We start from the raw sequence: 25,773 nt of genomic DNA, 5'->3' as shown, positions 1-25,773 counted from the left end.
CATCGAACAAGATTGCAAAAAATAGTAATATATTCGCTCTAATATATATTATATATCTTTCTAAAAGTTCATTAACTTTTTTTATAAGAAAGAGTCGAATTTTCTAGCCATTGTCCAATCGAACAAAATGGTGGTTGTCTCATTTCTTATAGCGTTTTAAAGCTGATTAGAGCCCGTATCAGACTATGCATTGAGATTGAAATTTGACCAATCAGGACAAGGAAATTTTAGTTCCTTTTATCCTGATTGGTCAAATTTCAATCTTTAATACGTAGTCTGATACGGGCTTAAGAGTGATGTGTAACAGTAGTCTACGTCACGTACACTATAGATTTTCAGTACTAGCAGTGAATATCGAAACGCAGCCATAGGTAGATACAATGCATGTAATTGGCTATCAAATAGAGAATTTTTAAAGTCCCGAAAATTTTTTTATTCAATAGCCAATAGTGTGATATTGTGATTATGTATGTTTCTTGCTGGAAGGCTCTCTTGATTATATAATAGTTAATGATTGTTGACCAACTGGCGTGTACTGTGTACAATACAGGCGTATATAGGCAAATTCACAAGAAGGCAAGAAGCCATATTGATAGAAGATAATTTACCAAAAGAAACGAAATCATGGCGGATGCTGCGGCTCGTCAATTACAATACGAGTATAAAGCGGTTTGTAATCTTTTTTGTCATTTACTTTCCATTTTAATAACGTAATAATTGCTTTTAAAGTTTTCTCGATATATACCTCTTATTTTATCTGAAAATGTAATTTATAACCTTATACAGTGTGTTGTTTTTAATACGAGGTCAAAAAAACATTCAAATGTTGTTTTTTTAAAAAGAGGAAAAAAAAAAAAAAAAAAAAAAACAAAATTGTTTTTGATATTGCATCTATAGCATGTGATATTGCTTTATATCGTGTAATATAATAATTGTTACTTGCAGAACTCTAATCTCGTTTTACAAGCTGACGTCCGGTTAATAGAGAGACGTAGTCGAGATGAAGCTACTGGCGAAGTTATGTCCCTTGTGGGAAAATTGGATGGTACACGCATGGGCGATAGAGCCCAGCGTACCAAACCGGGGAAAGCAGAGGAGAGAAAAGTCAAGTAGGTTTATCATCAATGCAATTCAATATTTCTTGCTTCAACAGAATAGTCTTTATATTTTTAACGTTAGAAAAATTTTTACTATGATTTAATAATGGTGAGTTTATAGATGAATTAAAACTAATATATATTATATTTTTTTAGACGTCAAAAACGCGATGAAGCACAGTACGACTTTGCACGTATGAAAGGAGCAACATTATTGTCCGAAGGTGTGGATAAAATGGTTGGCATTGTATATCGTCCAAAAACACAAGAGACGCGTCAAACTTATGAGGTATTGCTCAGTTTTATACAAGAAGCTTTAGGTGATCAACCACGCGATATTCTTTGTGGTGCAGCTGATGAAGTACTGGCTGTGTTAAAGAATGATCGGCTTAAAGAGAAAGAGAAGAAAAAAGAAACAGAACTTTTACTTGGTTTATTAGCAGAAGAAAGATTTGCCCTTCTTGTCAACCTTGGAAAAAAGATCACAGACTTTGGCAGTGATGAAAAAAGCGCAACAAACGATGAAAATATTGATGAAACATATGGAATTAATGTACAGTTTGAAGAGAGTAGCGAAGAGGACGATGAAGATGTGTACGGAGAAGTCAGGGAAAATGACGATGAAGGCGATGAAGGTGAAGAAGCTAATGATGACAGAGCTATTCATGCAGAAAATGTAAGTATTTACTTGATTATTATTAATAGCAATTAACTCAAAGAAAACTAAATGTTTGCCTCTAACATGGTTATGTTTATTTAGTTGGGTGGTACAGAAGAAATGAAGAAAGAAAAACCATTACATCCATTAGACATAGATGCATATTGGTTGCAAAGAAGGTTAAGTAGAATATATGACGACGCTATGGTTTCGCAAGCGAGAGCTGCCGAAGTGTTAGCTGTTTTAAAGGATGCCGCAGATGATCGCGAATGCGAGAATCAGCTTGTGCTGCTGTTGGGCTATGATTGCTTCGACTTTATTAAACAGCTTAAAAAGTATAGACATACAGGTAAGAATTACACATGTGTACGATAAAAAGTTTGTATAATGCAGTTTTTAATTTGTCTGTCTAATAATATAAAAAGAATGGATAAAAATGAACTTTATTATGAAATTTATAGTTGCATATTGTACAATGTTGGCCTCATCACAGTCTGAATCAGAAAGACAAAAAATTCGTAACAAAATGAACGATGACCCAGTACTGGCGAAAATTTTACGGCAATTGGACACGGGTAAAGGTGAAGATGACGCCGACGAAACAATGGAAGCAAGATCGCAACGCAAGAGACGGGAAGAGAACGAAGACACGGGAGGGCCTGGGGGACAGGTTCACGGTACAAGAAATTTGATAGATTTGGAGGATTTGATATTCGCTCAGGGAAGTCATTTTATGGCGAATAAACGTTGCCAGCTGCCTGATGGCAGTTTTCGGAAGCAGCGAAAAGGGTAAATATATAAATATTTTCAAGTTTCTTCAAAACATTCGTTATCTTTGTCGTTTGCATTAATATTTGATTGTTTACAAAATATTTGCAGATACGAAGAAGTTCACGTTCCTGCCTTGAAGCCGAAACCATTTGCGGAAAACGAGAGGTTACACCCGATCGAACAATTGCCTAAGTACGTGCAACCCGCTTTTGAAGGCTTCAACACATTGAATCGCATACAAAGCCGTTTGTATCAAACGGCATTGGAAAGCGACGAGAATCTGCTATTGTGCGCTCCAACAGGAGCGGGTAAAACTAACGTAGCTCTATTATGCATGATGCGGGAGATCGGAAAGCATATAAACGCCGATGGTACGATTAACGCGGATGAGTTCAAAGTGATTTACGTCGCTCCGATGCGTTCGTTGGTGCAGGAAATGGTCGGTAATTTTCGCAAGCGATTGTCAACGTACAATCTGACCGTCTCTGAGTTGACAGGTGACCATCAATTAACGCGAGAGCAAATTGCTGCTACTCAAGTAATAGTATGTACCCCGGAGAAGTGGGACATCATAACGAGGAAGGGTGGAGAGAAAACTTTTACATCACTAGTACGATTGATCATTATCGACGAGATTCACTTGTTGCATGACGAGAGAGGTCCTGTTCTAGAAGCTTTAGTTGCGAGAACAATACGAAATATTGAGACTACCCAAGAGGATGTGCGACTTGTTGGTCTGTCGGCCACGTTACCCAATTATCAAGACGTCGCAGCATTCTTGCGTATCAAACCGGAATCAGGACTATTCTATTTCGACAATAGTTTCCGACCTGTAGCTCTAGAACAGCAGTATATCGGCGTCACCGAGAAGAAAGCATTAAAACGTTTCCAGGTGATGAACGAGATCGTCTATGAAAAGACAATGGAACACGCCGGTAGAAATCAGGTTTTGATATTCGTGCACTCGCGCAAGGAAACTGGAAAAACGGCACGCGCTATTAGAGACATGTGCTTGGAGAAAGACACTCTGGGTCAATTCCTTAGAGAGGGTTCCGCGTCGATGGAAGTTTTGAGAACGGAAGCGGAGCAGGTGAAGAATCAAGAACTCAAGGATCTGTTGCCATACGGATTCGCGATTCATCACGCTGGTATGACCCGAGTGGATCGCACATTAGTGGAAGATCTCTTCGCCGACAGACACATACAGGTTCTCGTATCTACTGCGACTTTAGCCTGGGGTGTCAATTTGCCAGCTCATACAGTCATCATTAAAGGAACTCAGGTCTATAATCCGGAGAAAGGCAGATGGGTAGAGCTGGGCGCTCTTGATGTGCTGCAAATGTTAGGAAGAGCTGGTCGACCTCAGTACGATACCAAGGGCGAGGGTATTCTTATCACAAATCACAGCGAGTTACAGTATTATCTATCGCTTCTAAATCAACAATTACCCATCGAATCCCAATTAATCAGCAAGATGTCCGACATGTTGAATGCGGAGGTAGTGCTAGGTACAATCCAGAATATCAGAGACGCAGTCACGTGGCTCGGCTATACTTATCTTTATATCAGAATGCTTCGTTGCCCGAATCTATATGGGATAAGTAACGATAAACTAAACCAAGATACTTTATTAGAACTGCATAGAGCCGATCTGATTCATTCAGCCGCAGTCGGATTAGATCGCAGCGGTTTAATCAAGTATGATCGCAAGTCCGGCAATTTTCAGGCGACCGAATTGGGCAGAATAGCGTCTCACTATTATTGCACGCATGAGACGATGTCTACATACAATCAGCTGCTGAAACGCACATTGAGCGAGATAGAATTGTTCCGCGTATTTTCGCTCTCGGGCGAATTCAAGAATATAAATGTCAGAGAAGAAGAAAAGCTAGAGCTACAGAAGCTAATGGAGAGAGTACCAATTCCCGTGAAAGAGAGCATCGAAGAACCGAGCGCGAAAGTAAACGTGCTCTTACAGGCGTACATCTCGCAATTAAAACTCGAGGGATTCGCTCTCATGTCCGACATGGTGTTTGTGACGCAATCTGCCTCGCGTCTTATGCGAGCCATTTTTGAAATAGTCCTGTTTCGCGGCTGGGCGCAATTGGCGGATAAATGTCTCTCCTTATGCAAGATGATCGATCGCAGGATGTGGCAATCGATGTCGCCGCTCAGACAATTCCGCAAGATGCCGGAAGAAATCGTAAAGAAGATAGAGAAGAAGAATTTCCCGTGGGAGAGACTGTACGATCTAGGTCCTAATGAGATTGGAGAATTGATCCGTGTACCGAAACTGGGCAAGACCATTCACAAATACGTTCACCAATTTCCGAAGCTCGGTCTATCGACGCATATTCAGCCCATCACGCGTTCCACCCTGCGAGTTGTACTAACTATTACACCAGATTTCCAATGGGATGAGAAAATCCACGGTATGTCGGAAGCGTTTTGGATCCTGGTTGAAGATGTAGATTCGGAGGTGATATTGCACCATGAATACTTTTTATTAAAGGCCAAATACGCTGCTGACGAACATATAATCAAGTTTTTTGTGCCGGTTTTTGAGCCTTTACCGCCGCAATATTTTTTGCGTATGGTATCCGACCGATGGATCGGGGCGGAGACACAATTGCCCGTAAGTTTTCGACATCTGATATTACCCGAGAAGAATCTACCACCCACGGAACTGTTGGATTTGCAAGCGCTACCAATCACAGCGTTGCGAAACGCAAAGTTTGAAAACATCTATTCCGAATTCCCGCAGTTTAATCCTATTCAAACGCAGGTGTTCAACGCGGTTTATAATTCCGATGATAACGTGTTTGTCGGAGCGCCTACAGGTTCGGGGAAAACGACCATCGCGGAATTCGCGGTATTGAGATTGCTGACGCAAAATCAGGAAGGTCGATGCGTATACATGGTGAGCAAGGAAGCATTGGCCGAATTAGTATATGATGATTGGGCGAAGAAATTCGGCCAACAGCTAGGTAGAAAAGTCGTTCTTTTGACGGGCGAAACGGGAACGGATCTGAAACTATTGGCCAAGGGACAGATCATTATCACTACGGCGGACAAATGGGACGTGTTATCGCGCAGATGGAAACAACGAAAGAACGTGCAAAACATTCAGTTATTTATCGTAGACGAACTGCAGTTGATTGGTGGAGAGGAAGGCCCCGTACTGGAAGTTGCGTGTTCGCGAGCACGTTACATTTCCTCACAGCTTGACAAGCCCACCAGAATAATAGCGTTGTCGGCATCGTTGGGTGATGCCAAAGACGCCGCTCAGTGGCTAGGTGCACCAGCAGCGGCTACTTTCAATTTCCATCCCTCCGTACGACCGGTGCCGTTGGAGCTGCACGTCCAAGGTATAAACGTCACTCACAATGCATCGAGATTGGCCGCTATGGCGAAACCGGTATATAACGCAATCCTTCGACATGCTGCGCATAAACCGGTGATCATATTTGTGCCTACACGTCGACAAGCGAGATTAACGGCTATCGACTTGCTAACATTCACGGCAGCTGAGGGTCAACCGTCAAAATTCTTCCATGCAGAAGAGGCCGACATTATTCCATTCCTCGATCGGATGGTCGATAAAACGTTAAAGGAGACTCTATCACAAGGTGTGGCTTATCTTCACGAAGGTTTATCGGCCGACGACCGTCGTTTGGTCGAACGATTGTTCGACAGCGGCGCTATTCAAGTGGCAGTCGCTACGAGGGACCTCTGCTGGGGTTTATCAATCAATTCCCACTTGGTTGTGGTCATGGATACACAGTGCTACAACGGTAAAACACACGCCTATGAAGATTATCCGATCACGGACGTTTTGCAGATGGTGGCGCGAGCTAATCGTCCACTGGAGGATGAAGATGCCAAGTGCGTGCTCTTGTGTCAAAGCTCAAAGAAAGATTTCTTCAAAAAGTTTCTGAACGAACCATTACCGGTAGAGAGCCATCTGGACCGCCGGCTACACGATCACTTCAACGCGGAAATCGTGACAAAGACGATCGAGAATAAACAGGATGGAGTCGATTACCTCACGTGGACCTTCCTGTATCGACGACTTACCCAGAATCCCAATTACTACGGTTTGCAGGGTGTCACGCACCGGCATCTCTCGGATCATCTGTCTGAGCTAGTCGAGAGTACATTGACCGATCTTGAACAAGCCAAGTGCGTCGCTGTAGAGGAGGAGATGGACACCTTGCCGCTCAATCTAGGAATGATCGCCGCCTACTACTATATCAATTACGCCACCATCGAATTGTTCAGTTTGTCTCTCAACAACAAGACGAAGATTAGAGGCTTACTAGAGATTATTTCGGCAGCCGCCGAGTACGAGAGCGTTCCGGTGCGACAGAGGGAAGAAAATTTATTGAGAAGTCTAGCCGCACGTCTACCTCATGCACCACAAGCCACCAGAATGGCCGATCCTCATGTGAAGGCACAATTATTGTTGCAGGCTCATTTGTCGAGGATACAGTTGGGTCCAGAATTGCAAAAGGATACCGAATTGGTGCTGGGCAAGGCCGTAAGGCTGATACAAGCTTGCGTCGACGTGCTGAGCTCCTCCGGATGGTTAGCGCCCGCCGTCGCCGCTATGGAATTGGCACAGATGGTGACGCAGGCAATGTGGTCCAAAGATTCTTATTTAAAACAGCTGCCACATTTTACAGCTGAGACTATAAAGCGCTGCACCGACAAGGGCGTGGAAACCGTGTTCGACGTGATGGAGCTCGAGGATGACGATCGGAATCGACTGTTGCAACTAACGGACGCGCAAATGGCGGATGTCGCCAAGTTCTGTAATCGTTATCCCAACATTGAGATGTCGTATGAGGTGCAAGATAAGGATAAATTACGTAGCGGTGGTACGGTAAATGTGATCGTGCAATTGGAACGGGAGGACGAGGTCACCGGCCCAGTGGTCGCGCCATTCTTCCCACAGAAACGCGAGGAAGGCTGGTGGGTAGTGATCGGCGATCCGAAGAGCAACTCGTTACTATCTATCAAGCGGCTAACGTTGCAACAAAAGGCAAAGATCAAGCTGGACTTTGTTGCCCCGGCGCCCGGCCAGCATTCCTACACTCTGTACTTTATGAGCGACGCTTATCTTGGCTGCGATCAGGAATACAAGTTTACCATCAACGTCGGGGAATACGAATCGGATGCCAGTTCCGGTTCCGATTCCGATTGAGTCATTTAAATCTCTCTAATATGTTCCGTAATATATATTTATCATTTTCCAGTACAGAGCATATATTTCTCAAATATACCGATATCACCATCCAATCAATCCGATTATTTCTTTTAGCACATAATTTAAGGTAATTGGAATAATTATAAGAAAGCGTGTGTATAGAAATCGGTAAGAATCTAAAAGTAGCAATTATGTTAAGTTGCTTAGCAATTACGTTTAAATAGTGTGTCGCATATTATTACTGTGAGAGAAGAGACAACTAAGAATAAAATTTATATTTGAATATAAAGGGCATAATAATTGTGTATTATTTTTATGTATCAAATTTTTTGCATATAAATTCTCTGAAATATTAATCTTAACGTTATAATTATAATCAGTATCCTGTTATTTGTTATCCTACTTTATCGTTTGTATATAAATAACCGCAAGAAGGAAGAAACCGAAATATATACGATATATTTTTGACGCTTACATCTTCATTCGTATTATCAGTTTATATCTACATCTATGACCATAATTATAATCGTATCAGATTATGTGCATTGAAGATTAAAATTAAAGATTGGAAATTGAAATTTCCCATCAGGATAAGGAAAGTTTTAGTTTCTTTTATAGAAAAGAGAGTTTCCGATTTCAAAAATTCTCTATATTTGAGAGCCACGTGCTCGTCTAGCTGTGTTTTCTTACTAGAAACCTTTCATTGCAACTGCCCCACGCAACCAATGAAATTGTGTCTGCATCTTGGGATATATTTCCTGCTTTCTTCCGCGATACGGCGTGAGAATAGATATAAAAATTCGTCAGCCGGTTTCCCGTCTACAATTGATCGATCGTTGCTTCTCCTCTATCCGATCCTCTTCGGTTACGCTGACCTCCGAGAGTTCTCTCTTTAAAACATCCCACGACGGTCACATCAGGCTCGCGGTAGAAGTTGTTCTGCGGTTTATACGTGATTCTAAGTAAGTAACACGGCAGGCAGAAGAGATTACCGATGTGACGAAATTGACGAAACTGGAGAAATTCGCGCGTTCTTCGCCGGGTTTTTTCGCGGATATTTTAATGGCCTCGGCCATCATCGTGGACACGCATCGCGCGCGATCTTAACCTCTGAATCAGCCCTTGGCGTTATGTGCGTAATCCGCCGGCCTTGTACGTCATATGCAACCGTGATTGCGCCCGATAATAACGGGACGATTCCTGACGCCGCCACCGCCGCCGCCGCCGCCATTTGTCAAAAATCACGCTTAACGGATTTGAGGTCAAGTGTTGGAATGCAACGTGAACATCTTGCGCGCACACTTCTCTTGATTCTTCACACATTTTCATAATCGTATTATTAGAGATTATCAAATATAGCAAATCGTACGAGATAGAAATCATGAGCGTTCGTCCGCATGTTTTTTCTCGTGAATTTTTCCGAGCGTTTCGCAACTTTTCGCAATTTAGTCTTCTTGAAAAAATATAACTTGGAATTTAATAGAAACGATGGTAATATAATTGTATTGATTTTTTCCTTATATACTTTTCAGAAAGGTATTGTATGAGTCAAAAAATAGAAAAACCGATACTATCAGGTCAACGCATAAAGACCAGAAAAAGAGGTAGAGATAAATGCGCTTTTATTATGTGGAATTTTAAATTTTCAAGGTATTAAATAGAAATAAAATAAAATCATTTGCAGATGAAAGAGAAAAGTATGATCCAACTGGATTTCGGGATGCGGTGTTACTTGGCTTGGAAAAAGCTGGTAACGACTTAGAAGCAATTTCTAAATATTTGGACGCAGCTGGTTCCAAGTTAGACTATCGTCGATATGGAGAAGCACTGTTTGATATCATGATAGCTGGAGGCCTTTTAGTTCCTGGTGGTTCCATTGCTCTAGATGGTGACAAACCGGTCAAGACCAGTGCGTGTGTTTTTGAGCAAGCAGAGGACATGGAATCTATGCGGAATTTTGAACAGGTAAAAGCTAAAAAAATCAAACATTGTGCAAACTATTTTAAAAACATTATTTTAAAATATTCAAGTCGAATAACGAGTGCGTTTAAATAAACAGGTCTTTATTAAGCTTATGCGACGTTATAAATATCTGGAAAAAATGTTTGAAGAGGAGATGAAGAAAGTATTGGTCTTCATGAAGGGATTTTCACCTAAAGAAAGGATTAAGCTAGCTAGAATGACAGCGCTATGGATCTCGAATGGTTCTGTGCCACCCACGGTCCTCTCGGTTCTGATCAATGAGCACCTTGTTAAAGACAACCTGGCATTAGATTTTCTACTGGAAGTCTTTGTTACTTGGAAACAGGAAAAGGGTTTATCTAGTTTAATGACTGCTTTGAAGAAAGGAGGCATTGAAGGAAGGTAAAATTAAAGTATCATATTTATATCATTTATTATAAAGTACATTTGTATGAATTACCATGACTACCATTATTCATGAATTACGATCTTCCTTGCTCATATAATTCTATTTCTGTATATACTTTAGGTTGATGGAATTTGTGCCACCAAATAAGCGAACAGAAGAGCATTTTCGGTCTGTATTTGAAGCGGTAGGGCTGGCAGATATTGTGAAATTACACAAGGCTCAAGCCAGTCAGGAAGCCAAACGAGATTTGCAACAACTTCTCTTGGACGAATTAGCAGAGAATAGGCCAATGAAAGATATAACATTAGATCTCAAAGAAATGGCACAAAGAAGTTGCATTCCCGAACACGAAATGATTGGTTTGGTAATGTCTTTCTCTCTTTTGTTTTTTCATATACTTGATTAAAACTTTTCAAGAGACAAAGGAAAAAAAAAACTTTAGAAATAATAATCAATACTCCTTTTACAGATTTGGGTTGTTGTAATGGGCCAAGCTGAATGGAACAAGAAAGAAGAGTTAGTTGCTGAACAAGCATTGAAACATTTGAAAATTTATACTCCATTGTTCGGTGCTTTTACAACCACTGCCAGATCTGAGCTCGCGCTTATCCTCAAGGTCCAGGAGTTCTGTTATGAGAACATGAACTTTATGAAAGTCTTCCAGAAGATTGTTTTACTCTTTTATAAAAGTATGTTATATACATATTTTATGTACAAAGTAACTTAAAACTAACCTAAATATTCTCTACAGTAATGTAGTACATTTAAACATTTTTCTGCATTTATGTATATATATGTAATTTTATTGAATATTTTATATATAAATTTAACTATAATTGTTTAAATTTCAGCGGATGTTGTATCAGAAGAAGTAATATTAAAGTGGTATAAGGAGGGTCATTCGGTTAAAGGAAAAATGCTCTTTTTAGACCAAATGAAAAAATTCGTAGAGTGGCTACAGATTGCTGAAGAGGAATCGGGATCAGGAGAAGAAGAAGATTAAAAAAATATTCAAGTAAATTACTTGTTATATAAAATTATGCAAAATATATACATTATATATATGCAAAATATATATTTTTTTTTTTATTTATAAAATTAAATTTTTTTTACCAGGTATCCGGATCAGACTTCTTTAGCTCGCCATAGAAAGACACACACCGGCGATCGACCGTTCCAGTGTTTGGAATGTCATAAAAACTTTCCCACTTCTACAGCGTTACGTCGTCACTTAACGCTACACAATTCGCAATCACGACCGCTTCCCTGCATCTATTGCGGTCGGCGGTTTATGGACAAGACTAGTCTAGCGAAACACGAAGAATCACACATGCCTAATGAACAGCGCAAGTATACATGTGACATATGTCAAAAGACCTTCCATCATGTAACTGACTTGAGTATGCACAAGAAGTATCACGATCCTGATAAGAAATTCGATTGCGAGGTCTGCGGTCGCGAGTTTAACAGATTGAACAATTTGCAAAGACACATGATGGTACATCAACAAGTACGTATATAATTATTTTAATTATACCTTCTATGATATTCTCTTTAATACATAGAAGAAGAAATACAAATATAAAATGTTATAATTTGATTTATTTTTGCATTTTATGAGTGTCTTATTTCGATTTTTGTTGTAAATTATTTTTATCACACATTAAAGAGTTATAAATTATTTTTTTCTTGTATATAGCAACAAGGAGGAAACGAGGAAATACTCTCCTGCGATGTGTGTGGAATCACATATAAATTTATGAGTTCGTTGACGAGACATATGGTAACTACTCATATGAATCCCGAAAAATTGAGACAGCAAGCGGAAGAGCAGAGAAGGAAGCGCGAGAATAATTACCGAAAGTATTTAGAAAACCGAAAGATGTACGAAACTCAGCACTCTACATATGGTACAAGACGTAAATATCATTTAGTTTCCGAAAGTAATGACGAAACGGCCTGACTTAAATTTTCTCATAGTCTCTTGATAGTTTCATAAAGAGCAGTCATATAAGATTTTTATTGGTGTAATAATTCTGGACTAGCGATGTCTTTGTATCATTCATCGATTGGCATAAGTGATACAGATGTGCATTTAATTTAATGAATATTATTGACACATACATATATATATATATATATACATTAATTAAAAAATATATAAGTAAATGTCTCGATCAGTACTTGTGCGTAATCCGCCGGCCTTGTACGTTATATGCAACCGTGATTGCGCCCGATAATAACGGGACGATTCCTGACGCCGCCACCGCCGCCGCCGCCGCCATTTGTCAAAAATCACGCTTAACGGATTTGAGGTCAAGTGTTGGAATGCAACGTGAACATCTTGCGCGCACACTTCTCTTGATTCTTCACACATTTTCATAATCGTATTATTAGAGATTATCAAATATAGCAAATCGTACGAGATAGAAATCATGAGCGTTCGTCCGCATGTTTTTTCTCGTGAATTTTTCCGAGCGTTTCGCAACTTTTCGCAATTTAGTCTTCTTGAAAAAATATAACTTGGAATTTAATAGAAACGATGGTAATATAATTGTATTGATTTTTTCCTTATATACTTTTCAGAAAGGTATTGTATGAGTCAAAAAATAGAAAAACCGATACTATCAGGTCAACGCATAAAGACCAGAAAAAGAGGTAGAGATAAATGCGCTTTTATTATGTGGAATTTTAAATTTTCAAGGTATTAAATAGAAATAAAATAAAATCATTTGCAGATGAAAGAGAAAAGTATGATCCAACTGGATTTCGGGATGCGGTGTTACTTGGCTTGGAAAAAGCTGGTAACGACTTAGAAGCAATTTCTAAATATTTGGACGCAGCTGGTTCCAAGTTAGACTATCGTCGATATGGAGAAGCACTGTTTGATATCATGATAGCTGGAGGCCTTTTAGTTCCTGGTGGTTCCATTGCTCTAGATGGTGACAAACCGGTCAAGACCAGTGCGTGTGTTTTTGAGCAAGCAGAGGACATGGAATCTATGCGGAATTTTGAACAGGTAAAAGCTAAAAAAATCAAACATTGTGCAAACTATTTTAAAAACATTATTTTAAAATATTCAAGTCGAATAACGAGTGCGTTTAAATAAACAGGTCTTTATTAAGCTTATGCGACGTTATAAATATCTGGAAAAAATGTTTGAAGAGGAGATGAAGAAAGTATTGGTCTTCATGAAGGGATTTTCACCTAAAGAAAGGATTAAGCTAGCTAGAATGACAGCGCTATGGATCTCGAATGGTTCTGTGCCACCCACGGTCCTCTCGGTTCTGATCAATGAGCACCTTGTTAAAGACAACCTGGCATTAGATTTTCTACTGGAAGTCTTTGTTACTTGGAAACAGGAAAAGGGTTTATCTAGTTTAATGACTGCTTTGAAGAAAGGAGGCATTGAAGGAAGGTAAAATTAAAGTATCATATTTATATCATTTATTATAAAGTACATTTGTATGAATTACCATGACTACCATTATTCATGAATTACGATCTTCCTTGCTCATATAATTCTATTTCTGTATATACTTTAGGTTGATGGAATTTGTGCCACCAAATAAGCGAACAGAAGAGCATTTTCGGTCTGTATTTGAAGCGGTAGGGCTGGCAGATATTGTGAAATTACACAAGGCTCAAGCCAGTCAGGAAGCCAAACGAGATTTGCAACAACTTCTCTTGGACGAATTAGCAGAGAATAGGCCAATGAAAGATATAACATTAGATCTCAAAGAAATGGCACAAAGAAGTTGCATTCCCGAACACGAAATGATTGGTTTGGTAATGTCTTTCTCTCTTTTGTTTTTTCATATACTTGATTAAAACTTTTCAAGAGACAAAGGAAAAAAAAAACTTTAGAAATAATAATCAATACTCCTTTTACAGATTTGGGTTGTTGTAATGGGCCAAGCTGAATGGAACAAGAAAGAAGAGTTAGTTGCTGAACAAGCATTGAAACATTTGAAAATTTATACTCCATTGTTCGGTGCTTTTACAACCACTGCCAGATCTGAGCTCGCGCTTATCCTCAAGGTCCAGGAGTTCTGTTATGAGAACATGAACTTTATGAAAGTCTTCCAGAAGATTGTTTTACTCTTTTATAAAAGTATGTTATATACATATTTTATGTACAAAGTAACTTAAAACTAACCTAAATATTCTCTACAGTAATGTAGTACATTTAAACATTTTTCTGCATTTATGTATATATATGTAATTTTATTGAATATTTTATATATAAATTTAACTATAATTGTTTAAATTTCAGCGGATGTTGTATCAGAAGAAGTAATATTAAAGTGGTATAAGGAGGGTCATTCGGTTAAAGGAAAAATGCTCTTTTTAGACCAAATGAAAAAATTCGTAGAGTGGCTACAGATTGCTGAAGAGGAATCGGGATCAGGAGAAGAAGAAGATTAAAAAAATATTCAAGTAAATTACTTGTTATATAAAATTATGCAAAATATATACATTATATATGACATTATTATAAATAAAATATCTTTTTCCACAGAAGAACACATCATTGCCAGTGATGAGAAATGACATGGTTCCAAAATTTCAAGACAGATTAAGAACAACTCAATATCAATCGGAAAAGACATAGACTCCATTAAAATTATACAAAATAAAAATAAAACTTAAGTCAATGTTAGGTACACCATGACGGATCAGGTAATCGAAAAAATAGAAAATTTTTAAATTGTCAATAAAAACTATAATACTAATGCATCTGATCAGTGTTAAGGAACTGTAAATTTGCAATGTCTTTGAATTGTATTACTTTAAGAAAAAATATTTTGTGTTACATTTTTATAAACTCCACTACAAAATATATACAGAATAACAAAGAAATTATAAGAAAAGAAAAAAAAAATCTTTATCCCTGTGTACGTACAATTTTCGGATCCCTGTCTTTCTTTGTATATAATAATATTGTACTAGTTTATAGAAAATATATACTGACAGGTGGTGTTTAATATTCGATCTCTCTATTTCTCTCTCTTTTTTAGTGACTCCTAACTTCCTTTTAATATATATATATATAATTTCTCTTTAGTCTCTTGCATGCACTGAATGCTGATTTAAAATAAAATAGCACCGTTTATATACAAATGTTTAAAGTGTGCCTTAACCATAAACTGGTTTGTTTATTTGCACAATGTCTCAAGTGTTTTGAAGTACGCGTATTTAATATCGAATTCCATATCGTACCAATAATTGATGGATATACAAGCATGGGATTGTGTTACATGGTGGAACCATAAAGATGGTAAATATAGTACATCTCCAGCTTTCAGCATTATCTTCAAAGTGTGTGCATTACGATATTCTGGATATCTAAAAATATATGTTTAGTTTTAGTCTTATTCTCGTAAATAAATGTCTAAAAAAGAAAATTGTATACTATATTTGTACTAAACTTTTTGTAATCTGGATTTAAAGGGTCTATACATATCCATGGTGTCAATGTGGAATTGGCAATTTGTTCTGAATCAGATATTTCATTAACTATCGGTTCAATAATCCATTTTCCAGATTCATATTCTTTGTAAACAGCAGATGGATAATTTCTATATGGAATCCATGGTAAATCCGTGGGAGGATGTAAGATAAAATTCTTTTCACCAGACACAACGCAATATATATTTTCATAAGGATCTTTGTGCACTATATATAAATTGGTAAAATAGTTTAGTATATTTGTGAATTTTGTCAATTCTTTTAGAATTAAATATATAGACTTGTAAAAAATGTGGATAGTATGCAAAATTTGTCAAGTTATAAAAATAAGATTTAACTAATGATCTTGTAACAAGTTTTTTTTATATAAATTTGAGATATTAAGATACTTTTTTAAAATGTTATCAAGTCGAATAAAACTTTACTGGAAGTTACTGCTCTTTCATCTCCCATCCAAAAGTTTACAGCGTCGGGTTGCTTTCCAAATGCTTGTGTGGCCCATGATATTTCAATTTCTGCATCTGACCATAATTTGCGAAAACTATTTATAAAATTTGAATTTTGTTTCTGTATATAAAATACGCTGTCTTTCTTCACGTTTTCTAATGTATCAAGAAATTTTGACATTGTGAGTAAACGTTCTTCAGGCATTACAAAAAATTCTTCCTTAGTATCGTCATCTCTTCTGGCTATTGCATCCGCGTAGCCATCCGGCGTTACAGCGACGGAAACATTTTCGTCGCCAAATACTTTACGAAGGTATGGTATAGACCACTTGCTTATAGCAGGCCAGTGTTTTACCGCTCCTTTTATTACCAATGGTATATTTTTTGAAACATATTCTCGGTAGAAAGTAAGGGGTGTAATTTTTGTGTAATTTATTTCTGCAACTTTACTTTGCAAATATAATTCTATAAAAATATAAAATAACAAGAATTATATATTATAGGGCTATGCAAATGTAGATTTTAATTATAGGAGTATATATACTATTTTTATGTGTTATATGTATATGCCTATATGTGATTATATACAATTTATACACAGACAAATCATTTTATATATAGCCATTCAACAAACTTTAATTCATATATATACTATTTAAAAATAATATTTTTTTTTCAACTGGAGAATGAAAAAAAGGATAAAAAAATTAAGATTGTGCTTGTAATCGATATATTGTATTTTATAGAGAGTCTCTGTGTATATATAAATCCATCCTTTTTACACTTATTTAACATCGATATAAAAATTATTCATTATATCCATAATATTTATTACTAATTATTTTTATGATCAAAGTAGAGGAGATGGAGAATAATATTAGTAATTTATTAGTAATACAGTTTTTTATATACTTTTATAAATACGGCTTTCTGACAGCGTCAATTAGTCCGCAAATAATTGGATGTGAGGTTAACCTACATATATTTTCAAACAAACCTTTCGCCTCTTGTGACAAAACATGATACGCCTCTTGGATTTTAGCTTCAGCATTTGACATTTTTTAAGTTGAGAAAAAATATAGTAGAAATTACATTTATGTCAATAGAAGCAGGCACAGACACAAGAGAATTCAAATCTATATGTATATATAGCTAATCAATTGTATGTATTTAGTGGACATAGCCTGGTGACTGGTGATTATTAGTCACGTGCTATCTGCTAATTGAAAGATTATCTCGATTATCTCATTGACTATCTATCAGTGAAACGAGAGAGATTGAAAAAATTATATTAGGTAAGTTCACTCTTTCTCTCTCTCTTTTTTTCTTTTAACAAATATATTATATAACAGTAATGACAAAATTATAATGGTAAAAAAGGCTTATAATGATAAATACAAGTTTTTATAAATTATAAATAGTATATAGTTGTATAAGGAAAAAATGTGAAGAATATATTTTTTTATCTATCATATATATTAATATATAAAACATTTTTTTCAGTTGCGTATGCATAATAAATTTTTTAATAAAGTTTGTTTATAAATGATGTATATAAATGTGAATATTAATTGAATGTATTGCAAATTTAATATATGATAGTAGAAAATATTAATCAAGATGTTATATAATTACGAGTGATGTTAGATGTTTTGATTATTTATATACAGAACCCCTAAGATATTATATCAGTTATGTGTATGTACAACGCTGATTTGATTACAGATTTATAGTACATAGATGAATTGAGCAAAGTATAAGATGGACAAGAACTCAGAGAGATAAGCGCACTTTTTATATTAAATCCGTATATGTATACCGTTCTTAAGAGTGAGTGTGCTTAATAGTCGCAGACTGCAATCATGGACAAGCGTGACACACTATTGCAAATAAATTTAGAGAGGCCTCTTTACGAACACGAAGCATTAAATCAAAATTATAATTATGAGAAACCAAAATCATTTTGTAAGTTATAAGTTAGTAAAATAACAAAAGGAAATGCATGTTCTTTATGGTGCTTAATAAATTCTGAAACAATTTTTTATTTTTGCAGTGATGCAAAGTGTGATAAATATCATCAGATCGAAAGATTGGCGAGCTTGTATAGTGTCGACAGTACCGGCGGTGAAATGGCTTAGCAAGTATAATTGGAGGAAAAACATATTGTCTGATATTATCTCTGGTCTAACCGTGGCAATCATGCATATTCCGCAAGGTATGGCCTATGCGCTTTTGGGAAACCTACCACCAGTGGTCGGCATATACATGGCCTTCTTTCCTGTCTTTGTATATTTTCTTTTTGGTACATCCAAGCATGTATCTATAGGTGAGAAAAGTGCAGATAAAATGTATAAAATTAGACACAAGATGCATAATATTGGAGATTTTACTACAATGTACTGTAAAATAAACATACAACAGAATTGCAAAAATATGATACTTTTGTTGAGTTTGTAACTCTTGGGCGTTAATGCATTTATCTGGTTAACTTCCATTACAGAACAGTTAGAAATAATACAACTTAATATGTGAACTTATTCAACAACGTTGAACAATCAAACATTCTTGGCATCCATCAGGAACTTTTGCTGTGGTTTGTCTAATGACTGGTAAGGTAGTAACATCTTACTCAAATCCACTCATGGATCATTCATCATCTGCGAATCTTTCGGACGCTTTTTCTCAAAATGTCGAGGATGTCGCCGTGTATTATACATATACACCCATGCAGGTAGCAACAGCTGTAACATTAATGGTCGGAATATATCAGGTAAATACTACGTTATATTTTTCAAAACATATTTTAATCAAATAGAATGATTAAAAATGAAGATTTCTCTTATGTTATAGATAATAATGTATACATTCCAATTAGGCATTATAACAACATTGCTGAGTGAAACTTTAGTGAATAGCTTTACAACAGCAGCTGCTGTTTATGTCTTAATCTCTCAAATCAAGGATCTTCTTGGTTTAAAACTGCCAAAGCAAAAAGGATATTTTAAGCTAATTTTGGTAAGTAAATATACTCCTAACTTCCTCTTAATAAAATGAACAATTCTTTACAAAAATTTTTCTTTTATATATATATATGTATGTATGTATTTGTAATGCGCGTGGATCCATGTAGTCCGATTCGTAGTTGGCAAGTCTCGAATTCAATTCCGCACGCTTACTTATTTAGGATATTTTAGTTTTATTTGGACTTAATTTTTGTTTGTATTTATAAAGTCTCATGTCTGCTATTGGTTGCTTCTTTATAAGTGTTTTACCCTTCATTAGAGGCACCAACTTCTCTGGTACAGTAATGCGGTGATGTTTCGTCTGATAAGTCTCGCATAACGTGATTAGCATGCGAGGTATTGCACATGCAGTTCCATTCAATGTGTGCACGTGCATTATGTTTCCCTCTTTCGTTCTGTACTTGATGTTGAGACGTCTAGATTGATAATCTGTACAATTACTACAACTAGACAATTCACCATACAGCTTTCTTCCAGGCATCCAGCCTTCCATGTCATATTTTCTAAAAAGAAAGAAATAAGAAAAGCATTGTATTTGCATATATAAGAACGTACAGATTATACATAATTGAAAAATGTGATTACTGTACCTATAAGCTGGTGAACCTAGATCAGTTGGAGGCATATCCATTATTTGAAAATGTAATCCTAACGAAGAGAACAATTCCTCTTGTATGTCTTGAAGATCTTGAAACACTTTCTCAGATTGGCATGGTTCGGAACAGACAAACATTTCCACTTTGGTGAATTGATGAACTCTGTGTTCAAGCATGATAAATTAAAAGAAAAAATAGATTTCACAATTCTTTAAAATATATCCTTATACTTCAATAATAATATCCATTACCTATAGATCCCTCTTTCATCAAGCGAACTTGAACCCTCGGCGCGATAACATCGACTAACAGCAACTAGTTTCAATGGTAATTTATCATAAGAAAATGTAGTATTCATTAACTTTCCAGCTAATGACATTTCTGCAGTTCCAGACAGACTATAGTCATCGTCATAACAAGAATCCAATTTGTATACAAGAGTTCGATCATCATTCACTATTAAACCACATCTCTCGATAACACTACTTTGAATAATATCAGGAACTGATACTAATTTAAATCCATGCTTCATCAATTTCCTAATAGTGTATTGAATCAATGCCTCTTCCAGTTCTGCCAAATCGCCCAAAAGTATATAACTTCTCTGTCCAGCGATAGGACCCAGGGCTTGTGTTCTTATTGTTTTCAGATCAGTGGCAAGCTCAGCAAATTCTTTAGGTTCAAAATCAAATTTTACTTTCTCACCACATTGCTTTAAAAGTTTTGGTACATCACGATATTCAAGTACTGCAGGATGTGTACAGTTTGGTATTTTACTCAATTCTTGCAAGAACAATTCTCGCTTCTCAGACTTGTCTGAAAATTCGAGTACTCTATCGATATCACCAATTTCCTTCCTTCTTCTGATATTATTTAAAATGGCATCGCGATTTCTGGGATTGCATAAAAAATCTGTATCATATTCTGGTTCAGGCAAGCATAATTTCTCGCTGACAATATTTTTTCCTGATGTTTCAACGGGCTGTTACAAGCATCATTATTTTATTAAAATGGATTGTATAAAAATATATAAAAAGGGAAGATAATTATAATGGGTAGACATTACAATTGGTGATACACAGGATTACATACCAATGTGTGTATCCAGGAAGATCGTAATCTACAAAATTGCTTGAAGTACTTTTCAAGTTTAAATTTCATTTTATATAAAGAATGTATCCATTCATATAATTCTTTAATTTTTTTTAAATTCAAATTAGATAACAGAAATAAATTGATTGACACTGTATATATAGAATTTGTAACTTGTTTAAATAATATGCTTGTTATATAAAGCTTTATGTGATATGGAAGATGTATATATATTTTTTAACACATTTTATGTTTTACATTCATATTCAATTTTTAATATTTCGCTATTTTATGTAAGCCGACATAAAACGTTTATTCGTACAATTATAATCGCTTTTGTTAGATTATTTTTAGAATTTTTTTATTCGATTATGTCATAGACATATGAAATACATAGAGAGAAAGTTAGGAAGAATTTAAAGTATCCCCCTTATATTCATATTAGAAACTACACGTCAAAGACTGAGATTGAAGATTGAAATTTGACCAATCAGAATAAAGGAATCTTTATCCCTTTAGTTCTGATTGGTCAAGTTTACACTGATCCCGTATAATTTTCGATCTTCGAGGCGTTAATTATAATTTCTATGAAACAGTTTCTCCTATGGGATAGTGAATGTTTTCCAACATGAACCAATCAGAATATAGGGAACTAGAATTTCTTTTTTCTAATTGGTCAATTTTCAATCTTCAATGTATAGTCTGATACGGATTTAACACACATCATGCTCTATATATACGTATACAGAAATTAATCAAGTATGTAATACGTAATATAAAAAATAAAAAACATGTTTCCTATTTTGAATAAATTTTATCAGTTGGTTTCTTTATTCATTGTGCATATACACTCGCAAATCTGTGACGATAAGGTTTTCCGGTTGCGCGTGCGCACGAGAGTCACTGAGTTGGAGCGCGGGCTTGGCGCTTGGCGTCGCTCGCCCGCTCGCCTGGTGGAGAAGACAGAACAGGCGGCTCCGAGCAATTGGCGTATCGACCGAGCACTTGATTAAAATCTTATTTCGCCTACTTACGCGCGCGCCGCTGCGATCTCGCAAAATTACGGTAGGTACAGTGATCGATGATGAGCGAAAATAATAAATTGATATTGGATTACGCGCGCGCGTTTTTCCACGCAGCTCACTCGGATTTTGCCTCGCATTCCGCGTGACGATAAACGCTCTCCCCTCCGTGCTGTTGGGGCCATATTGCTATCCGTTGATAAATTTACGGAATTTTACCGTACCGACTGGTGAGTGAGGCCTCGCGCGGAGATGATGATGATCGCGTCGCGCAAAGTGTCAAAATATACGTCCGTCGTAAAAACGCGTTCCTCCACGCGCTCGGCCAACGACCGGAGCGAAGCGTTTCGCCAAGACTCGCGTTCTACCCGTTTTTTACTAGCCGACATATATTCCAACACGATGCGCAAACCGCGAAAACGCGACCTTCGTCGTGTTGCGACGTGTCGTTTCTCTTGAATATTTTGGAATATTCCGCGTTCGCGGTTCGCGCTCGCTTACTCGTCAAAACGTTTTCAGGTTTAACACAGGTGTAACGCTGCAATCCGTAAGCGAAAACTTGTGTATAGATATCCGTCGGCATAAAGACGCACGGCTATTCCTTAGCATCAGTCAGCAATTTACGAGTGTATATAATAATTCGTTAATGTGAAACTTATCTACCTACTAATTTTCACGTCGCATTGTTTATATATTTATAAACAATAAACATATTAAAAATTGTACTTTTATCATAAAATATATACATATATAATGTTTACTCTTTAGGTATAATTTTAGATATATATGACCTAAGAATGGAGTTATCGTCGGAAATATTGGAGAGCTTGGTTATGGATAATAAAGATGTTATGGAGGTGCTGAAAGGTGGAAGCGTCACGGAGGAAGACATTATATTTGAGTCTGAAGCAACTGAGGATTCCGAGGAGGCAGAAATAGAAGAAATTATAGAAATAATCGAGGAAGTTGAGGAATGTGACGAGGAGATCGCTCTGGATGGTGATGTATCTTTGTCAGAGGATAAAGATAAGACAGCGAATACAAAGGATGGTGAAACGATTGAGAAAACAGAGAAAAATGATCAAGCAACTAAGAAAAATATAGAACTTTATGGCTTCGACGAAGAGAATTCAGTGTTCGCTTTGCAATCTGCAAAGAAAGACTCGGCCAAAAACACTAACAACAGCACACAGAAAACTATTAATAAACAAGTTATAAATTATGACGTAGATGAGGACTGGCAGGATGAAGAACTGGACCGTATAGATGAATTGGATAATACTTCTGAATTAGTGGACAGCCATGCAGATTCTTTACAGACACAAGCTGATAAAAAACATATAAATAATCAAACTGTTTCGCTACAATCAAATAAAATAGATTTAAGAATTCACATGGATTCCATAAAAAGATCGGATAAATCTCGAACAGACAATGGTATCGGAAATAATATAAATAATATTGAAGATGATAGCGAAACACCTCATGAGATAGTGAAAAATGTAGAGAACAATCTATTGTATACTGTGCTCGGTACAAAGAAACAAGACTCATCTAAACAACAACAGGAAAAGCTCAACGATGCACATTATGTCAAAGTAAGTATATCATTGGAATACTGCAAAAAAATATAATCTATCTTTTGATATTGTTAATGATTGCATTATCTTAGATGGAACGTCTCGAGGAGAACACTATACCAGTCGAGGGTACCATTTACTATGAAGGAGATAATATGGAAACATTATATGTAGCACAAGCTATTGATGACAATGAACAATATCAGTACGATAACGCGACAATAGAGCAAGATGAGCAAATGTCTTGGGAAGCGGCAAATCCCGAATCTAATCAAAATCAGGAAGAGGATAGTTCTCAAGTATAACATCCCTAGTTAAAAAGTTAACAGCTATATTTATTGAGTAAAACATTTGAGAGCAAAGGTTTTTTTTTAAATTTCAGACAATTGTAGATATATTTAAAGAAATAGAAAATATCAACATTGCTGCAGCAATAGTATCAATTGTATCAATTATTATTCTTATTTTCAATAATGAATTTCTGAAGGTAAATATATATATTGTATTAATTTGATATTTTAATTCGAAAATATTGGCAATGTTATGACATAATTTTTGTCTTCAATTAGCCAAGAATGAGCAAAATATGCAGCATACCAATACCAATTGAACTCATTGCAGTCGTCGGTGGGACATTGATTTCTCGATATTGTGATTTACCAAAGATTTATAATATTGAAATCGTCGGACATATTCCTACAGGGTACGTCCTAAATGTTTTATCATTTAAATTTATTTACTAAAATTCTTTCTCTCTCTTGATATTTATCTTAAACTTTAGATATTATATATATCAATGCTTCTCAATAGGCTTCCCAAACCAGAGGTACCAAGTCTTGAATTATTGCCCTTGGTAGCGATCGATAGCATCGCAATAACCATGGTTTCATATACTATTACTATATCAATGGCATTGATATTCGCGCAGAAACTTAGCTATGAAATAGATTCTAATCAGGAACTTCTTGCAATGGTGAGAGATCTATTAATATATATATATATATATATTTCAATATAACATATTTATTCTCGATAGTAAATTATATATGTATATATTTCTATTTCAGGGCTTCAGTAATGTAATGGGCTCTTTCTTCTCGTGCATGCCGATATCGGCCTCCTTAAGCAGATCTCTCATTCAACAAACCGTTGGAGGACGTACACAGATAGCGAGCATCGTGTCTTGCTTACTGCTATTCGTTATACTTTTGTGGATCGGACCGTTTTTCGAACTGCTACCAAGATGCGTGTTAGCTTCCATAATAGTTGTATGTATAAAATTATATCATAAAATCATAGATCGCCTTATTAAAAAAAAAAGATAACCTGAGGATCTTTCACACAGGTGGCGTTAAAAGGAATGTTCCAACAAGCTAATCAGTTAGTAAAATTTTGGAAACTGAGCAAGACTGATGCCACAATTTGGATTGTAACGTTCCTAATTGTGACGCTAATAAATATTGACATTGGATTGCTCGCGGGATTGTTCGTGTCGCTGGCCATTATTCTGTTGCAAGCTATTCGGCCCTATACGTGTTTGCTGGGTCACATACCACATACAGATTTATATTTGGACTTGGATAGATACAAAGCGGTAAATTTTCATCAAGTAGATAAATGTGAAACAAAAATGAAATATTAATTAATTTTACATATTGATTTTAGGCGGTAGAGATACACGGAGTAAAAATATTTCATTATTGCGGCACTTTGAACTTTGTCAATAACAATTACTTTAGGTCCACAATATATAGACTTGTAGGAGTATGTCCACAAAAGATGATCAAACATAGAAAAAAATTAGCTGAAGAAAATCGTTTTTTGGATGATAAAGATTCCGAAGATAGACATGAATTGCAATGCATAATCATGGACATGAGTGCGTTAACTTATATTGATCCCAGCAGCGTTCAGATGTTGCACTTGATCGTCGAAGAATTTACACAGGTGAACATCAAGTTTTATTTTGTCAATTGTCCAAGTCCCATCTTTGAAATGATAAAGAAATGTGATTTATACATATATGGTAAGATGTCGATGAAAATCTTTGCAACTATACAAGATGCAGTCGCTTACTTTCGAAACGAGGTTTCCACATGATAATGGAAAAGTTTTCTCAATCATAATATGCTGTGTATAAGACATATTTTTGATAACAATGTTAACTGTAATGCAGGAATATGCAGCTATATTTTGCATTCTATTCCAGTATTACTTTTTACGTTGTATCTTCGCGAGATATTTCCTGCAAAATAATATTATAACAAAGAAAGAAATAATATTTTTTACTCAGTGCCAATTTTTAATAAAAAAAAAAGTGCGAAATGTGTTAAGCACAGCATTATGGCTGTGGTCGAGAAGACGCTAGAGATGCTTCAAAGCATATATATGCAAAATATATATTTTTTTTTTTATTTATAAAATTAAATTTTTTTT

At 36.1% G+C, this 25,773-nt stretch overlaps 7 protein-coding genes across 10 annotated transcripts; 5 read left to right on the top strand and 2 right to left on the bottom strand.

Annotated features, from left to right (window-relative positions):
• The first annotated feature begins 492 nt into the window (after window positions 1-492).
• LOC115240639 (putative U5 small nuclear ribonucleoprotein 200 kDa helicase) lies at window positions 493-8,088 on the top strand. Its single transcript, XM_029815914.1, has 6 exons — window positions 493-669; window positions 946-1,109; window positions 1,254-1,773; window positions 1,858-2,104; window positions 2,217-2,544; window positions 2,635-8,088. The coding sequence occupies exons 1-6, from the start codon at window positions 625-627 to the stop codon at window positions 7,730-7,732; spliced, it is 6,402 nt and encodes a 2,133-aa protein (XP_029671774.1). The 5' UTR covers window positions 493-624; the 3' UTR covers window positions 7,733-8,088.
• A 408-nt stretch (window positions 8,089-8,496) lies between these two features.
• LOC115240607 (protein krasavietz-like) lies at window positions 8,497-15,097 on the top strand. Its single transcript, XM_029815856.1, has 8 exons — window positions 8,497-8,697; window positions 9,268-9,339; window positions 9,420-9,700; window positions 9,795-10,099; window positions 10,227-10,470; window positions 10,576-10,795; window positions 10,958-11,121; window positions 14,629-15,097. Exons 2-7 carry the CDS (start codon window positions 9,279-9,281, stop codon window positions 11,107-11,109), a joined length of 1,263 nt encoding a protein of 420 aa, XP_029671716.1. The 5' UTR covers window positions 8,497-8,697; window positions 9,268-9,278; the 3' UTR covers window positions 11,110-11,121; window positions 14,629-15,097.
• Window positions 11,227-15,497, top strand: LOC115240612 (zinc finger protein 43-like). Of its 2 annotated transcripts, XM_029815863.1 has the most exons (3): window positions 11,227-11,616; window positions 11,806-12,025; window positions 15,175-15,497. In XM_029815863.1, the coding sequence occupies exons 1-3, from the start codon at window positions 11,398-11,400 to the stop codon at window positions 15,189-15,191; spliced, it is 456 nt and encodes a 151-aa protein (XP_029671723.1). In that variant the 5' UTR covers window positions 11,227-11,397; the 3' UTR covers window positions 15,192-15,497. The 2 variants fall into 2 exon arrangements, with proteins under 2 accessions (XP_029671723.1, XP_029671722.1); XM_029815862.1 differs by lacking the exon at window positions 15,175-15,497 and having other exon boundaries at window positions 11,806-12,270.
• On the top strand, window positions 12,693-15,092 carry LOC115240608 (protein krasavietz-like). The gene is made up of 7 exons (XM_029815857.1): window positions 12,693-12,764; window positions 12,845-13,125; window positions 13,220-13,524; window positions 13,652-13,895; window positions 14,001-14,220; window positions 14,383-14,546; window positions 14,629-15,092. Exons 1-6 carry the CDS (start codon window positions 12,704-12,706, stop codon window positions 14,532-14,534), a joined length of 1,263 nt encoding a protein of 420 aa, XP_029671717.1. The 5' UTR covers window positions 12,693-12,703; the 3' UTR covers window positions 14,535-14,546; window positions 14,629-15,092.
• Window positions 15,227-17,229, bottom strand: LOC115240610 (bifunctional peptidase and (3S)-lysyl hydroxylase Jmjd7). Its single transcript, XM_029815860.1, has 4 exons — window positions 17,022-17,229; window positions 16,004-16,489; window positions 15,539-15,785; window positions 15,227-15,455 (listed from the first exon to the last, which is right to left on the bottom strand). The coding sequence occupies exons 1-4, from the start codon at window positions 17,080-17,082 to the stop codon at window positions 15,266-15,268; spliced, it is 984 nt and encodes a 327-aa protein (XP_029671720.1). The 5' UTR covers window positions 17,083-17,229; the 3' UTR covers window positions 15,227-15,265.
• Window positions 17,180-25,715, top strand: LOC115240598 (solute carrier family 26 member 10-like). Of its 3 annotated transcripts, none has more exons than XM_029815836.1 (11): window positions 17,180-17,319; window positions 17,750-17,989; window positions 18,078-18,350; window positions 18,604-18,794; window positions 18,875-19,039; window positions 23,720-23,824; window positions 23,907-24,040; window positions 24,148-24,310; window positions 24,405-24,605; window positions 24,683-24,931; window positions 25,003-25,715. In XM_029815836.1, the coding sequence occupies exons 2-11, from the start codon at window positions 17,887-17,889 to the stop codon at window positions 25,435-25,437; spliced, it is 2,019 nt and encodes a 672-aa protein (XP_029671696.1). In that variant the 5' UTR covers window positions 17,180-17,319; window positions 17,750-17,886; the 3' UTR covers window positions 25,438-25,715. The 3 variants fall into 3 exon arrangements, with proteins under 3 accessions (XP_029671696.1, XP_029671697.1, XP_029671698.1); XM_029815837.1 differs by lacking the exon at window positions 17,180-17,319 and adding an exon at window positions 17,375-17,395 and having other exon boundaries at window positions 25,003-25,437; XM_029815838.1 differs by lacking the exons at window positions 17,180-17,319; window positions 17,750-17,989 and having other exon boundaries at window positions 18,213-18,350; window positions 18,525-18,794.
• On the bottom strand, window positions 19,201-21,119 carry LOC115240604 (serine--tRNA ligase, mitochondrial). Its single transcript, XM_029815846.1, has 4 exons — window positions 20,736-21,119; window positions 19,895-20,625; window positions 19,638-19,805; window positions 19,201-19,550 (listed from the first exon to the last, which is right to left on the bottom strand). Exons 1-4 carry the CDS (start codon window positions 20,802-20,804, stop codon window positions 19,205-19,207), a joined length of 1,314 nt encoding a protein of 437 aa, XP_029671706.1. The 5' UTR covers window positions 20,805-21,119; the 3' UTR covers window positions 19,201-19,204.
• Window positions 25,716-25,773: the final 58 nt, after the last annotated feature.

Source organism: Formica exsecta, unplaced genomic scaffold (genome assembly GCF_003651465.1).
Source record: "Formica exsecta isolate Colony F162 unplaced genomic scaffold, ASM365146v1 scaffold443, whole genome shotgun sequence".
Lineage (NCBI taxonomy): Eukaryota > Metazoa > Arthropoda > Insecta > Hymenoptera > Formicidae > Formica > Formica exsecta.
The sequence above is the reverse complement of the archived record's forward strand: the minus strand, read 5'-3'. Positions and strand labels throughout refer to the sequence as shown.